Source organism: Diadema antillarum, unplaced genomic scaffold (assembly GCF_040938485.1).
Source record: "Diadema antillarum isolate AM-2024a unplaced genomic scaffold, OU_Dant_1.0 seq00001177_RagTag, whole genome shotgun sequence".
NCBI lineage: Eukaryota > Metazoa > Echinodermata > Echinoidea > Diadematoida > Diadematidae > Diadema > Diadema antillarum.
The window spans coordinates 25,075-39,780 of record NW_027271980.1 but is presented as its reverse complement, the minus strand read 5'-3'; the positions used below and the strand labels follow the sequence as shown (position 1 = coordinate 39,780).

Here is a 14,706-nt window from a genome sequence, read left to right as displayed (position 1 = left end):
TTGTGATATTTTTCCTTTTTTTTACTGACAGGAGCATTCATTTGTTCCAATTGTTAGCATATGGTATACAGTGTAACTATTTGGTGCCTATTCGTGTCTTGAGCACTTGCTCATACAGTTGTATGGACTTGGCTCAACGAATTATCTCTCAATAAAGCTCCTGACTTTACCAACTGCTCAGTACACTTGTGTCTGTCCGAGATTTTCTTGCCTTCTGCTTTTGTTATAGTGAGAGGTGTTACGATCAAGTGTATTCTTGGCGAACAATGAACACTACCCAACAATGAAATATTTGTTTATTAAATATCTATCCGTCTATCTATCTATCCGTCTACCTATCTATCTATCTCTATTCATCTATTTATCTGTTTGTCTATCAATGTATGTGCAGCATAATTATAGTACTAGTTGAAGATGATATGGATAAAAAGCATAACTAAGTCCCAAATAAGTACAATATAATATACAAGTATTATACGTTCTTAAGACTTTAAAACTATCTTACCTTATGTTAAATAGGATGTATGACAACAGCAAAAACAACAACAACAACAACAACAACAACAACAACAACAACAACAACAACAACAACAACAACAACAACAACAACAACAACAACAACAACAACAACAACAACAACAACAACAACAACAACAACAACAACAACAACAACAACAACAACAACAACAACAACAAATTTGAGCTTTCAACCAACCATGACTGGTAAGCTTAAAATTATCCACTACTGACAGCGGGCTTTCTCAAGATGTGAATGATTCTTGTCATGCCTCCTCCATCTGTCTGGTGAAAGCTACACTGTATTAAGTTGGGTTAACACTCTATAAATATAAAAACTATCAAGTTGGGTTAAAACTCTCTAATTGGATAGTATGGTTGCAAAATGAGTCAACTTCCATCTTGTTTATTTGAAATATTTGCATTTAAAACTGCTAACATAGAAAATGATAAAATACTAATGAAATCTTAATCTTAATCCTAATATCAATTAGGTCCTACTCCTTGTTATTTTTAAAGTGAGGTACCACAAGGAAGATTTTATTTTGCTCCGTATCTGATGATGGGCTCACTTTAAAGTGTTTGAGAATGCCCATTTTAGCCAATTTTGCTGATATATGAATGTTGAAGGATATAGGCCTAGTGTTTGCACTATGAAGTACCGTAGTTATAGGCCTATTGATACTTCCACCAAGAACATACTATATGCCAACAGATTAGAAAGGGTTAAAAGCATAATCCGGATGCCATGAGTGTATATAGTTTCCATCATACCCCCTCCCCAATCTTTCCTTCTCTCTCTCCCTCTCTTTCATTTCTGTATCTATTTCTCCCCTTTTCTATCTTCTTCAATTCAATTCAATTCAATTCAACTCAATTCAATTTTATATGTTCAATTCCACCAAGAAAACAAATTACAGAAATTGTAATATTGGGTGAAGACAAGAAATCAATGATTAGACAAACATGACAGATAGCTAAAAAAGAGTAATACACAGGGGCGGATCCAGGAATTCTGTAAAGGGGGGGGGGGGGGGGGGGCGTGACTAATATTTCAGGTGCCACTTCCGGGTTTCATTTCATTGTTTTTCTTTTTATTTCTTTTGTTTTTTATGAAAAATGAAGGGGGGGCATGTGCCGGTTGCGCCCCCCTCTGGATCCGCCACTGATACATGAGGTGGAAAAGATAGGAGTCCTGCTGAGAAGCAAAGCTTGTAAATTTCAGAAACTCCTATTTACAGATACAAAACTAACAAAAAGCCACTAGATACACAAGACTGAAAATTTCAGCCTGAAAACTATGTACAATATATACATACAGTATGCGAAAATGAAGTGATAATTGTGGGGGGGGGGGGGGGGAAGGCAGCACACTAACGGATGTTAAAAGAAAAAAAAATGTATTTTTTTTCTTAATTCTTCCTAGATCATCACCCTACTTCTTGTTGTGCTCCTACTGTAATTCTCATTAATCCTGTTTGAGCTATGAACTCTATAAAACTGAACTATTGTAAAAAACAACATCAACAAACAAACAACAAACACCTGTTTGAGTGATCGTACTTTTTTTGTTATGGGACCAAAATTGTGGAATCAGTTACCTCTTCAGTTAAGGGAACTGTCATCGACAGAGTCATTCCAATCCAAACTTAAAACTTATCTGTTCCTTTCATACTGAGGACTGTAATTGCTGTATGTCATTAATATTGGATCAATATTATATTTTTAATTGGTATATGTTGTATTCTTTATTTGGTATATATTTGTTTTTGTTTACCATTTTCTTATTAGTTGAAATGTTTGAATATGTATATGCATGTAAATATAATATATCTTTTCATTTTTGAAGCACATTGAGCACTGAAAAGTGGACCTGTGCGCTATACAAGTAGCCACTATTATTATTATTACTATTATTATTATTATTATTAACACTCAGTTCATCAGGCCAAAGTCGATATGATCGATTGTCACTTTTTTCTTGATCTCCGGTCGATCCATCGCTGGCATGCAATCGATACACATCCCAGGCATCAAAATGGCAGCCACCACGAGTGCATTTTCCCCAGTGGAAGAAGACTCCGTTGTGTATGTTTATGATCGTCGGAGTGGATCTGAGCCTGAGAAGAAGATCACTCTCGGTGGTGTCTTTAGTTTCAACGATTTTAAGGACCTGATAAAAAAGGTGAGCCAAAATGCCGCGCTTAAATTTCCCGCAGGACGTACGCCATATTTTAGCAGTGGCAGATCTGTGGCGGGCGGGCCTCGCGTCCCTCCACGCACATGGGCCAAGCGCTACCCTACCCGCCCGCCAGTTACTGGAATCTGCTTGACTAGCCTGTGCTGTGTGCATGTGAACCGCTTTTGTGGGATTGTTCCGCGTGTGTGCTGTTGCTGCTCGCTTTGCACGTTTGCTTGACTGACTGTTTGTTGTCATACGTCACGTACCCTGTACTAACAGTTAGAGTACTTGCTTTAGATCTGAATTAGTGTTACTGTTGAGTGTTGGATATAAATTTAAATTCATTGCAGAATGAGTTTTCTCTGTCGAAGGTCTGGTACCGGTAGTTTCCTGTTCGCTTTTGTTAAAGTTTATCTAAAATAGTGACATAAATTTAAGCAGTCATGATGCACAAAAAGATGCAAATTGAGTTGTAAATGCAAAGGACAGTGCAGTGGAGTGGTAATCTGGATTCTGGGTAAACCGGGCCAGTACTAAAAAGTGTTTTCTCGCCCATGGCCATATATGCTATAACAAGAAGTAGAAATGTAAATTATAAGAGGATGTTAAAATAAGACATCTTGCTCTTGGACCTTCAAACTGAGTAGACATCTTGGTCACAAGGGATTTCTAGCTAGCAATTTATTTCAGTTGCGCTAGACTAAAGCTTCATTTCAGCTTTTCAGCAACCCCAAACAAATTGCCAAACAAGCAAACAAAGCTTAAAAATTGGATGAAGCAATGATGACATTATTGTGTCATATTGAACTTTCCTATTGTGAATAGAGTAAAAATGAGGTCTAACGTTTGATCTACAATTGTATAGATCTACAAAAAAGAAAAAAGAAATGGGTCTAAATAGACTGGTAGAACTCCATGGAAAATTCTGAACTCCATCCTCCACCCAGTCATTGCTAAGTACATTAGTCATTAGTACTCTTGGGTCTAAACTCTCCAACACTAGAGTGATTTTATGTGAAGGATTCACCTTTTTTATGTGATCCACTCGTAGCAGATCACATTTTTCTCTTTTGCTTTGTTTTTACCCTTTCTTCCTGAAAAAGAGCAAAAAACAAACTGAACACAAAAAGCTCAAAAGTACATGTACCACTACCAACTCACATGAAATTTTCCAGCAGTCATATCACATGACATGGCCATGATTACCGGTAACTGCATCAAGGTTTTTCATTGCGATTACTCACGAGTGACATCATCTATTGTGTCATTTTGTGATTTTAACATCATGTCAAATGACTGCTCAAGTAGTCCTTAACTAAATGTCGTTCTACTGTAATTTTTTATAGTCACAAACTTAAGTCATATCTGATTGCATAATGTAGTTGGATTCAGTATCATGATGATAGTGGTGTCGAAATGTTAAATGCTCAGTGTAGAAGTAGCCTATTTAGTTCACCTGAGTTAAAGACTCAAACTAGCTATTGCAAATTCTCATTGTCTGGCATTCATCATGCATAAACTTTTTCACATTTTCAGCTTTTCTTGACAACCCAGTGATGGATTCTTACCAAACTTTACCGGTGCATGAAATATAAATCTCTGAAGTGATAGGATTCCAATTTGTTAAGAATGGATTCATTGCCTCCAAAGAAAGGAATCTTTAATAAAAACTTCCTGTTTGGAATCAACAGTGATAGAGCTGAATTAGTGCTATGAGTAAGTACTGTACATTTAGAATAGTGACTGTAGTTTAAAGGACAAGTCCACCTTCAAAATGTGGTTTGAGTGAATGAAGTGCTCAATATTTGTAGAGCACATCAGTGAAAGTTTGGGGAAAATAGGATAATCCGTACAAAAGTTATGAATTTTTAAAGTATCTGCACAGTCACTGCTGGATGAGAAGACTACTAGAGTTTATGATGTCATACAGGGTTGTATGTGTACAACGATATAAGGGAAATTTAAAGAGAATTTCATAACATTTTACTTTTTGAAAAAGGTGCACATTCCCTCGACTTGTCACAGACGTATGTTAAGGGTAATATTATTCCCCTTACCTTCTGAAAGACGAAAGTGAAGGGTTCTTTTATTATGCGAGGAAAGTGAAGCATTCTTTTATTATGTGAGAAAAGTGAAGATATCTTGAATTTTCCTTATACTTTCTTTATATCGTTGTACACATGTGACATCACAAGCTGTAGTAGTCTTCTCATCCAGCAGTGACTATTAAGCAGAAACTTCAAAAATTCATAACTTTTAAACGGATTGTCTGATTTTCCTCAAACTATTGCTGATGTGTTCTATTGATATTACTGCATTCACTCAATCCACATGTCTCTGAAGGTGAACTTGTCCTTTAAAGTTTGTTAGTGGCGGATCAAGCTGGGGGGGGGGGGGGGAGGGAGGGAGGGGGAGGGTACCCCATGGGCCTGTGGGGGTGGGGAACCAAACTGGGAGCCAATATTTCACATTTTCATATTCTTAAAAATGAATTGTAAAACTTTCACCAAGTATATATTTGCACAAATGAAGGAAAGGAGAAGAAAAGAATCTTTCAATTTTTAACCCAGAGAGACAGAGCTACAGATTGCTATTATAAAGTTTGAAGTACTATGTACATAATCTTATAAAAGCATAAAATTAGCAAGTAAAGTGCATGTTTGTTCAGGAGATCCAGGGGTGCCCCCATAGAGGCTCAGTTTGTTTTTGTTTTTGTTTGTTTGTTTGTTTGTTTTTTTGGGGGGTGGACCGAAGTAGGGGCCTATTTTCACATGTTTTCATAATCTTCTTGAAAACGCATAGTGAATTTAGTACCAAATTTGTCAGACAATATTACTACTAGGGTGATACATTTAATATTTGAACAAATGGACACCATGCCCCTTACAACGTAGGTCCTAAGGGGACCCCGAGACCCCCCAAAGTAGAGAATCTTATGAGAAACTAAATCTTTTTTAAAACCAGGGTCTCTTGATAGTGATAGAGCAGTGATAGAGCTGAATTAGTGCTACATTGTATTAGTGAGTACTTTTACAGTAGTGACTTAGATGTTATGACAATATTATTATTAGATATTATTATATTACTTATATATTATTATATATATTATTATTGTTATATTATTATTAGTGATTTAGATATTTCATGAAGGCAGTTCTCTTTGTACTTTAAATGATTCCATACATTTGTTTGCTTCTTACCTCTCTGTTTTTTTTTTCCAATACAGAGATTTGATATTGCAGATAATTCACGTTTCGTCATAGCAACAACAAACAGAGATGAAATCCATGATGACGAGACATATGGTGAGTCTTCTCCTCCATGCATTCCTTTTTTTAGCTCACCTGAGCCAAAGGCTCAAGTGAGCTATTGCGATCGCCCTTCGTCCGGCGTCCGTCGTGCGTCGTGCGTCGTGCGTCGTCCGTCGTCCGTCGTCCGTCGTCCGTCGTCCGTCGTCCGTCGTGCGTAAACTTTTTACATTTTCATCTTCTTCTTGAAAACCCCATGACCGATTTTCATCAAACTTGGCAGGTAGCATCCCTAGGGGGTTAGGAACTCAATTTGTTAAAATGGGCACTATGCCCCACCCAGGGGGCCCCCAGGGGGGCCCAAACCCCCCAAAATTAAGGAATCTGTAAAAATCTTCTTCTCTAGAACCAGAAGTGATAGAGCGAAGTTAATACTATGAGTTAGTACATTGATGACTGTAGTTTCAAGTTTGTTCATGGCAGAATCAGGGGTGCCCCCCTTGGGACCCAGGGGAGGGGGGTGGGGAAGGGTTCTAATGGGGCCTAAATTGTACATTTTCATCTTCTTCTTGAGAACTCCATGACCCATTTTCACCAAACTTGGCAGGTAGCATCCCTAGGGGGTTAGGAACTCCATTTATTAAAATGGGCACCATGACCCACCCAGGGGGCCCCCAGGGGGCCCAAACCCCCCAAAATTAAGGAATCCGCAAAAACCTTCTTCTCTAGAACCAGAAGTGATAGAGCTAGGTTAATACTATGAGTTAGCACATTGATGACTGTAGTTTCAAGTTTGTTCATGGCAGAATCAGGGGTGCCCCCCTTGGGACCCAGGGGGGGGGGGGGGGTGGGGGTGAGGAGGGGTCCTAATGGGGCCTAAATTGTACATTTTTATCTTCTTCTTGAGAACCCCATGACCCATTTTCACCAAACTTGGCAGGTAGCATTCCTAGGGGGTTAGGATCTCAATTTGTTAAAATGGGCACCATGCCCCGCCCAGGGGGCCCCCAGGGGGCCCAAACCCCCCAAATGAAGGAATCTTTAAAAATCTTCTCTGGAATCAGAAGTTATAGAGCTGAGATAATACTATGAGTGAGTACATTAATGACTGTAGTTTCAAGTTTGTTCATAGGAGATCCAGGGGTGCCCCTCTTGGGGGTAGGGGGAGGGGGGTGGTTGGAAGGGTCCAAATGGGGGCCTGAATTGTACATTTTCATCTTCTTCCTGAAAACCTCATGATGGATTTTTGTCAAACTTGGCAGGTAGCATCCCTAGGTGGTCAGGATCTCAATTTATCAAACTGGGCACCATGCCCCACCCAGAGGGCCCCAGGGGACCCCAATTCCCCCAAATTAAGGAATCTTGAAAAAATTGGGCCCTTATTGTACATTTTCATCTTCCACTTGAGAATGCCTCGTCAAATTTTGGTAGAGCTGTGAATAATTTAGATTAGTGATTGCGTGAAAGGTGAACTTGCGATACTCAGGTGAGCGCTAGACCCGCGGGTCTCTTGTTTTAAAAATGACACAGGTGCAGGGTGTTACATGTATGTCCCCTACTCCATGCGATGAATGAATGAAGCGGAATCTGTTATGTGTGTGGGTTGCGACTCCTCAAAAAGGGACCTTACTTTATTTTCTTGTCTTCTATCTGAGGGACAGAGTGTTTTACTTCTATTAGAGGTGATGTCATGATAACACACAACGATCTGTGAAGTCTGAAGACATGAAAATAGCAATCTTGTTCAATCAAGAGAGCAGCAGATTCGCAGCAAAGTCGAGCCGTAACTCATGATTTGACTTAACCTCTAACCTTTACAAGAAGTGTTCTTTCACCCATGTCTTTCTCCTTTACCCTCCCAGTGGAGCTGGTGGATGATGGAGACACCCTGTACCTGCTGAACCACATCAAGCAGACTCTGCCAGCTCCGGCCCAAGAGAGGGTGGAGTACCTGCCCCACTTTGACACCCTCATCAGGAGTGGGATGTACGAGTACTATGCCAGTGAAGGCCAGAACCCACTCCGTAAGTTTTGCGCCCTCTTGCTTAAAAAAAAAATGTTCACTTCAAGGAATCCTTTAAACAGAATTGTACTGAGATCACGTAATATTGTAATAGCAATACTTTAATCTCAGTTGTACTGAAGATAATGAGGTTGATGATAATGATGATGATGATGATGATGATGATTATGATAAGAATAGTGATTTTTTTTTATAATAACAATGATGATGATAATATCTTTAAGCAGTGATTGCCATAATGTAATGATAACCTCTTGTAAATATCAAAATAGCGTGTTTCTGCATCCATCATAATTTTGAACTTTATTTCGATTATTTGAATTGTTTCATACTTTGTAGAGCACAATGGTGAGGTAGACTTCTAATACCAGATAAGCAGCCTTGTCAATTTTCAAATTATTGACCTACATTAAAAGAGATGTACCATGTACTGTGTGACCATGTTACCCTGTTGGGAATGTCAATATCTGTGTAGCAGTGGCATGAATGAGCAGAACATTTTCCGGCTCAGGCAGTATTGTCATCAGTTGTCAAAATGTCGATGAGTATGTGTCACCTCCCAGTTATTTCCACTTTTTTTTTTTGTTTCCTTAACAGCATTTGCAATTGCTGAGCTCATTGACAACTCTCTAGCTGCTACCAGCAACAACGAGGGGGCCAGGATTATAGAAATCAGATTGGTAAGTATGTAGTTTGAGGGCATGTGAGCCAATTTTGTTGAGTGATCCGTGTTCGTGAAGCAACTAGAATTCACCCTTTTGTTACGTCGGCAACGTTTCCTACTCCATTGCTCTGCAGTTCTGGTCCTAAGCCCACCACATCGCTTGTGAGAAATAGTCCAGGACTGTTGGTTGGGCTAGCCGGCTTCCTGGAAAGCCACTGAGAACAGAAACAGGGCTAGGCCTAACTCCATGAAACCATGGGGCTAGAATCCTAAGCTGCCGCAACTATTGCAGGTTGAAAGCCAATCTTTGCAAGTGAGAAAAGCCCTGCTGTCTTTAACTTTATTCAAATAGGAATTATTTTCTCTATCAAAATATGGTGCGATGTCATATCATGTTGGTTTTTTTGTTTGTTTGTTTGTTTTTACCATTGAGGATGTTTCAGGGATTGATATTTGGAATTGGTAATCGTGATTTTGTGATAATTTTAAAATCATATTTAAACCTGTGTAAAGGAATTAAATGGTAAAATAATTTCCTCTCTCTGCAAGTGACACTCTTGTTTGTCCTCTGATTAATATTTGAACTCATGCATGATCTGCAGTGTAGATCTTTACGATGTGTTGACAGATGTTCATGATGCAGAAAAAAACAAATAAAAGTTGTTCAAAACTGCTTATCCAGTGGTGGGAGCCAGTTGAATGATGTTGAGTCAAAAGGGGTCTGCACTTTTGATCGTTGCAGAATCTTCGTTAGAGGCAAAATGACAAAAATAAAAAAAGAAGAAGAGGAAGATATTCTTATAACAACTGCAAATATATCACAGTATAAAATGCACTATATTGGAAGGGCTAGAACTACCACTGAATGTGATTAAATGTTTTTTTCTTACAACATTGGTGCTACAACCTTGTATGGTGACATTTCCATAGTATGAGTTTATACCTGTGGATGTCAATTTTCAGTGGGAAGATGTTGATGTAAATTTGATTATGATTTCCATATTGGATGCTGTTTGGTGGGCCATCAATTTCCATAGTACATGATACTGTCCATTGTACATTTGATGTTATGTACTGTGTATGTGCTAATTGGCTCACTTTTATTTTTTGCCACACCTGTATACACCAGCATGTGGGCCTTCTGTTTAGCCCCCTCTTCACTCTATGCCCATCACTCTGGTATAGTTCCTGATCTTGTTTCACATTGCCTCCCCATTCATCTTTATCCTTCACAGGCTACCCACCAATGAGCTTGTGGATTATCACTGGTCCCACATTACCCTCCTTTGTGTTTGCTCATTCCAGGGCTCTAATCCCCCTCCCATATGTGACTTGCTCCCTGCTTACAACACCTTACCCAACCCTTTTGTTTTCATTGTTTTGTATCCCCAGGACCTCCCAGATAGTGTCTATCATGTTGTTCTATGTCTGTAGCCCACATAAGTGTCTGCTTGCCTTTTGTGTTTGTCATTTTGTCTCTGACAAAGATTCTGCTAGGATTGAAAGCTTGGATCCCTTTTGACTCAAGTGTTCATCAAGTGTGACTACAGAACTTAAACATGCACACTCTTCCACAGACACCACCATGTGCACATTTTCTCATTGATTTACTTGTGCAAGGTGGCGCACTAACTGTTGCTGTTGTTTAGTTTTGTTTTGTTTTTTTGACTGCCCAATTGGGCCACCAAATCCATCAAATTCCAGTTATTGGTGGCCCAACATTAAAATTTGGTGGCCTGAAAAATACGAAGGACATAAGAAAATGAAATGATTTACTAACACATTAAGATGATACAGTAAACCATGATAATAAAGTGAAAGTTGGTAGGTATGACAAGAGGCTTAAAATAAAAACACACTCATACTCTGTCCAACAAAGAATGCATACTTACAGAATGTTACTGTGTCATAAATGGGACAACACCTTCATCTAAAAGCCCTTGGGAGGGCCAGTTAGAATGCTTTCTGCATGTATTTTAGCATGCCCTCTTCTATATGCTTGCAGCCTGGCTTGGTTTGAGTTAAGTTAAACTCATATCGTAAAACTGGCGTGTAAATTTAACTTGTAATTATTCTAAGTCAATCAGCAAGCATTTCACTCATTGGGACTTCATTATTTTGATAGATAGACTATGGCTGTAAAATAGGCATGGGGGACTATAGTGTTGACCTGGCAAACCTGGTGGCTGCAGCTAGAATGTAGCCGAAATGTGTTCATTTATAAAGCGCTGAGCCTGCAAGTTATCCTCCCCTTTTCTGGACAAGAATAAAACATATAAAAAGAATTTGCTGGTACGTGATTACATATTTTTGCCGACCCAATCCGGCCATCAAAACATAATTTGAAATAATGTGCCTTTTGTTGAAGGCCCTGAATGCTTGCAGATATTCCTAGTCACCCCAAACCATAGGGCCAATTCTAATGCCAAGCCTCTCTCTATGATTACCCCTTTTTATGGGGGGGGGGGGGGGGGTATACGGATGATGAGTTATATGTACATGATTAGAGGAATGTTTGGTTATTGCAGGCCTTCTTTATCACTAACTCTTAACTCGTCTGTGATGGAACTCTTTATACTCTAGTCAGATTCACATCATGCGGGTATACTGAGGCCTCACTTCTTTTCCGTTCCCACTCTCGCCCCCAAAGTACCTGGACGAGACCAGTGACAAGAACATGGTTGCCGTTATGGACAATGGGCGGGGCATGACGTCGAGGGAGCTCAACAACTGGGCCATCTACCGCCTCTCCAAGTTCAACCGGAAGCGGAAGAAGAAAGAGGTTGACAACACCAGGTAAGGGCGCTATACTACCCTCTTCCATCGCTCAGACTGCTGCTCTTACAGACTTGAGAGATTTACCAGATTGATGTTAACCCTTTAAAGGGACTGGGGATGAGTGTTCGGTTGTGCAAAACATGCGAAAGAGAAGGTGCTTTGGGTATAAAATGAAAGGTAGATATGTAACTTAACATGTGTGAAAATATCTTGGAAATCGGAATCTTCTCAAATGTTTTAAAAAGCGAAAAACAAAACATACTTTTCTGGAAAAAGACCCTTCGATACGATGGCGATACGTATTTGAATTGCGGAATACTGCTTGTTGACTGCGAACATCAAGCCAACTTACAGCGAAATCAAGCCAACATGCCGAGTGAGCTGCGGAACTACTAGTAGTTATACGTAGAGCAATTGTGGCTAGCTCTACGGCTGGCTGTGCTATGGGCGCGGCGAGCGCTGGCCGCACTTCACTTGCATCATCGTACACAGTGTCCAGTGCTAGTGCTTCTAAGCTCGAGCTGCTGTACGATCTTGCGTGTTTTCATTTGATGAGAGCGCTAACCTAAAATCAAAGGACTCCTCCTTTTCAGATTCACATGTCCTTCTTCCAAGATATTATGAGAGCTAGTTCTATCGTCAGAAGACTCGGTAGGCTACGTATCCTAAAAGCCATCAAACTCCATTTATTACAAGATTCTTCGTTGAGAAGTACCGAAAGCGGGATAGGTGAATGCGGTAAAGTAATACGTAGCCCGACCAGACGCCGGGCGGGCTATTATGTACAGCGACTGGGCTGTGCGTGTACGTACATAGAAACTTTTCCGGGTAAGGACGGACACAGCCGGCCCAGCGCTAGGTCGGTACCATGTACGCAGTAACTGCCGTGCTTCGCACGGCGTCTAGTCGGGCTACGTAGAAAAAAAAAAATCAACGAAATCTCAATTTACAATAATTTACAATTCATGTAATTATTACATGAAACACAAACGGGTTGTGTTATTACATGTACATGCAATTCAATGCAATCTTCATGGCAAACCCATTTTTTTTTTCTTCAAAGATTTGATACACAAGTACCGAGTAGGCCAGAGAATTCGAAGTATCCGGTACAATGTTATATCTAAACTTGCATTGGAACTAACCAATAGTTCATTTTTATTACCGGTACAACTTGTCATGTATTTGTAATTTCATGTGACTTTAATAGTTGTAACATTTATTGTGGATGATTTTCTTCACAATTGACACATGCACATACTAGGTTAGAAAGTTGGTCATTGGTATGGCTTAGGCCTTACCTATTTTCTGTATAAATAGGGTTAATTGGAATTATTTCACAGATACACACAAAAATGTTGGGAATCAGATCATTTTCAGTCTTCTAGACTGAATAATGTGACACCTGTAATAGTCTAATAACCAATCCAACAATTTCTGAGGCTATCTTATACATTTTCTTATTTATCGTATGTACAATGCAACCATGCATGATGCAATGTCTTGTTCACCTATACAAGGAGAAAATCAAGACACAAGGAATAATCTGTTCAAGTCAATTATTTCCACATAGGTCAACAACATTCACTCAGTTTTATCTAGAACCCTGATTGGGTTTTTATCATCAGAACACATTTTTTTCTCATTGGTAAATTGACGCTTAACAATTAGGCCTGTATACACAGGTAATATCTTGTTGTGATATTTCAGTGAATTTAAATCTAACACATTACTTATGTAGGGCTAGGGTTCACTTGGCTCTCTAGCACTCATCACACTAAAAGCAAACTAGGGCAGCACACATGTGTTACTTGGAAGGAGTCCCCTGGCTAACTAACTTGTAGCCAGTTTATTCTTCACATGATTTGGCATGGGTTTACATGTAAATGTGGGTTGTTACATAAATATGCATACACAAAATCAACATAACAAAACATGCAAATAAAGAAACAAAGGTTAAAACTAAATATTCATAATAATATGTAAATGATGTGCAGGCTTGGGTGATTTAGGCATGATTTCAGTATTACAGGGAACAATGGGTGAGAAGTGAAAGAGTGGAAAATGTCATGTGATATGTGGTGTGTCTGTGATACAATTGTAGGTAGGGTGTGTGGATGCATGTGGATGTGAATACCGGTACTACTGTATGTGTGGGTTGACGTATTTATGTGTAGAGGGGTGGTACCTGTAATAAAAGAAGGGGGGATACACTTATAATAAAAGGTTCAAAATAAATCCCTACACTTACGTTATACTACCATGCATAAATACAAATTTCATGTGCACATATAAATTGCATGTGTACATGGGACCTACATTAGAAGTTGTGTGTACCAGGGTACACTGACCTTACATTTTCTTTTATCTTTGCATGTATATTTGCATTTGGTGTTGCATCATGAGCACAGGTTCTAATTGCAAATGTGCTACATGTATTTAGAAACTGCTCTCACAGTAATGTGATGTGATATACAATGTAGAGATAACAAATCTGTGCTGGCTACTTGCATGTAGGCCTATATCTTTTAAATATAAAATGTCATAATAGAAATAATTGTATAGCAAAGATTGCCAATTGACACAGGTAAGGTAATCATTTGCAGAAAAAAAAAAAGAAAAAAGAAACTGCTCAGCATTCTGTCATTAGTCAATTTGGGCATCTACACATTATACTCCTATCATATTGAACAATTATGATAATAATACTACAATGTATAACATGTAAATTAAAAGAACCTTACAAATGCAACCACTTTCAAATAACTTGTACATTTGCAGGGAAAAAATATTGAAGTGAAAGTCCAAGAATCAATGTCACAGGGTTAATGACTTCAAGTACAAAGAACACTATACTATTTCAGTGTGGAGACCTTCTACATATTGCATTGTCAAAACACAATTGGTTTAGGGTTTGAGCATATACAATTATATCAGTAGAACATCATGTAGGGACCTACCAAAATGTATATTACAATGTATTTTTATATCTATGTGAATGAAAACTGAACATCTTGTTTGAAGCACTTCCAACACATTTGTTTATCAAAATTCATACTTTTTTTTTTTGGCCACAAAATATAGATGCAATGAATATTACAAGGGCACAAACTCCATTTACCACAAAAATATTGTCCTCATAATAATGTGATTTGATAGAGTTATCACAAAATTTTGTGCTGAAAAAGTGTCTTCCAAAATGCTGATGGACAATGCTACTGTGTAGGACCTGCTGTGCCACTTGAATGTAACACATGGCATGATATCAGTGATCACATAAATGATGAGGATAATA

General features: G+C 38.8%; 1 protein-coding gene across 1 annotated transcript in view; it reads left to right on the top strand.

The window, feature by feature from the left end:
• Positions 1 to 2,554: 2,554 nt before the first annotated feature.
• Positions 2,555 to 14,706, top strand: part of LOC139744461 (structural maintenance of chromosomes flexible hinge domain-containing protein 1-like) — a gene marked incomplete at its 3' end in the record, with an annotated part of 35,786 nt that continues 23,634 nt past the window's right edge. Inside the window, exons 1-6 of the mRNA XM_071654895.1 lie at positions 2,555 to 2,701; positions 5,925 to 6,003; positions 7,809 to 7,970; positions 8,567 to 8,649; positions 11,284 to 11,415; positions 13,818 to 13,822. Of these exons, the coding sequence (XP_071510996.1) occupies positions 2,555 to 2,701; positions 5,925 to 6,003; positions 7,809 to 7,970; positions 8,567 to 8,649; positions 11,284 to 11,415; positions 13,818 to 13,822 (608 nt within the window). The remainder of the gene's footprint in view (positions 2,702 to 5,924; positions 6,004 to 7,808; positions 7,971 to 8,566; positions 8,650 to 11,283; positions 11,416 to 13,817; positions 13,823 to 14,706) is intronic.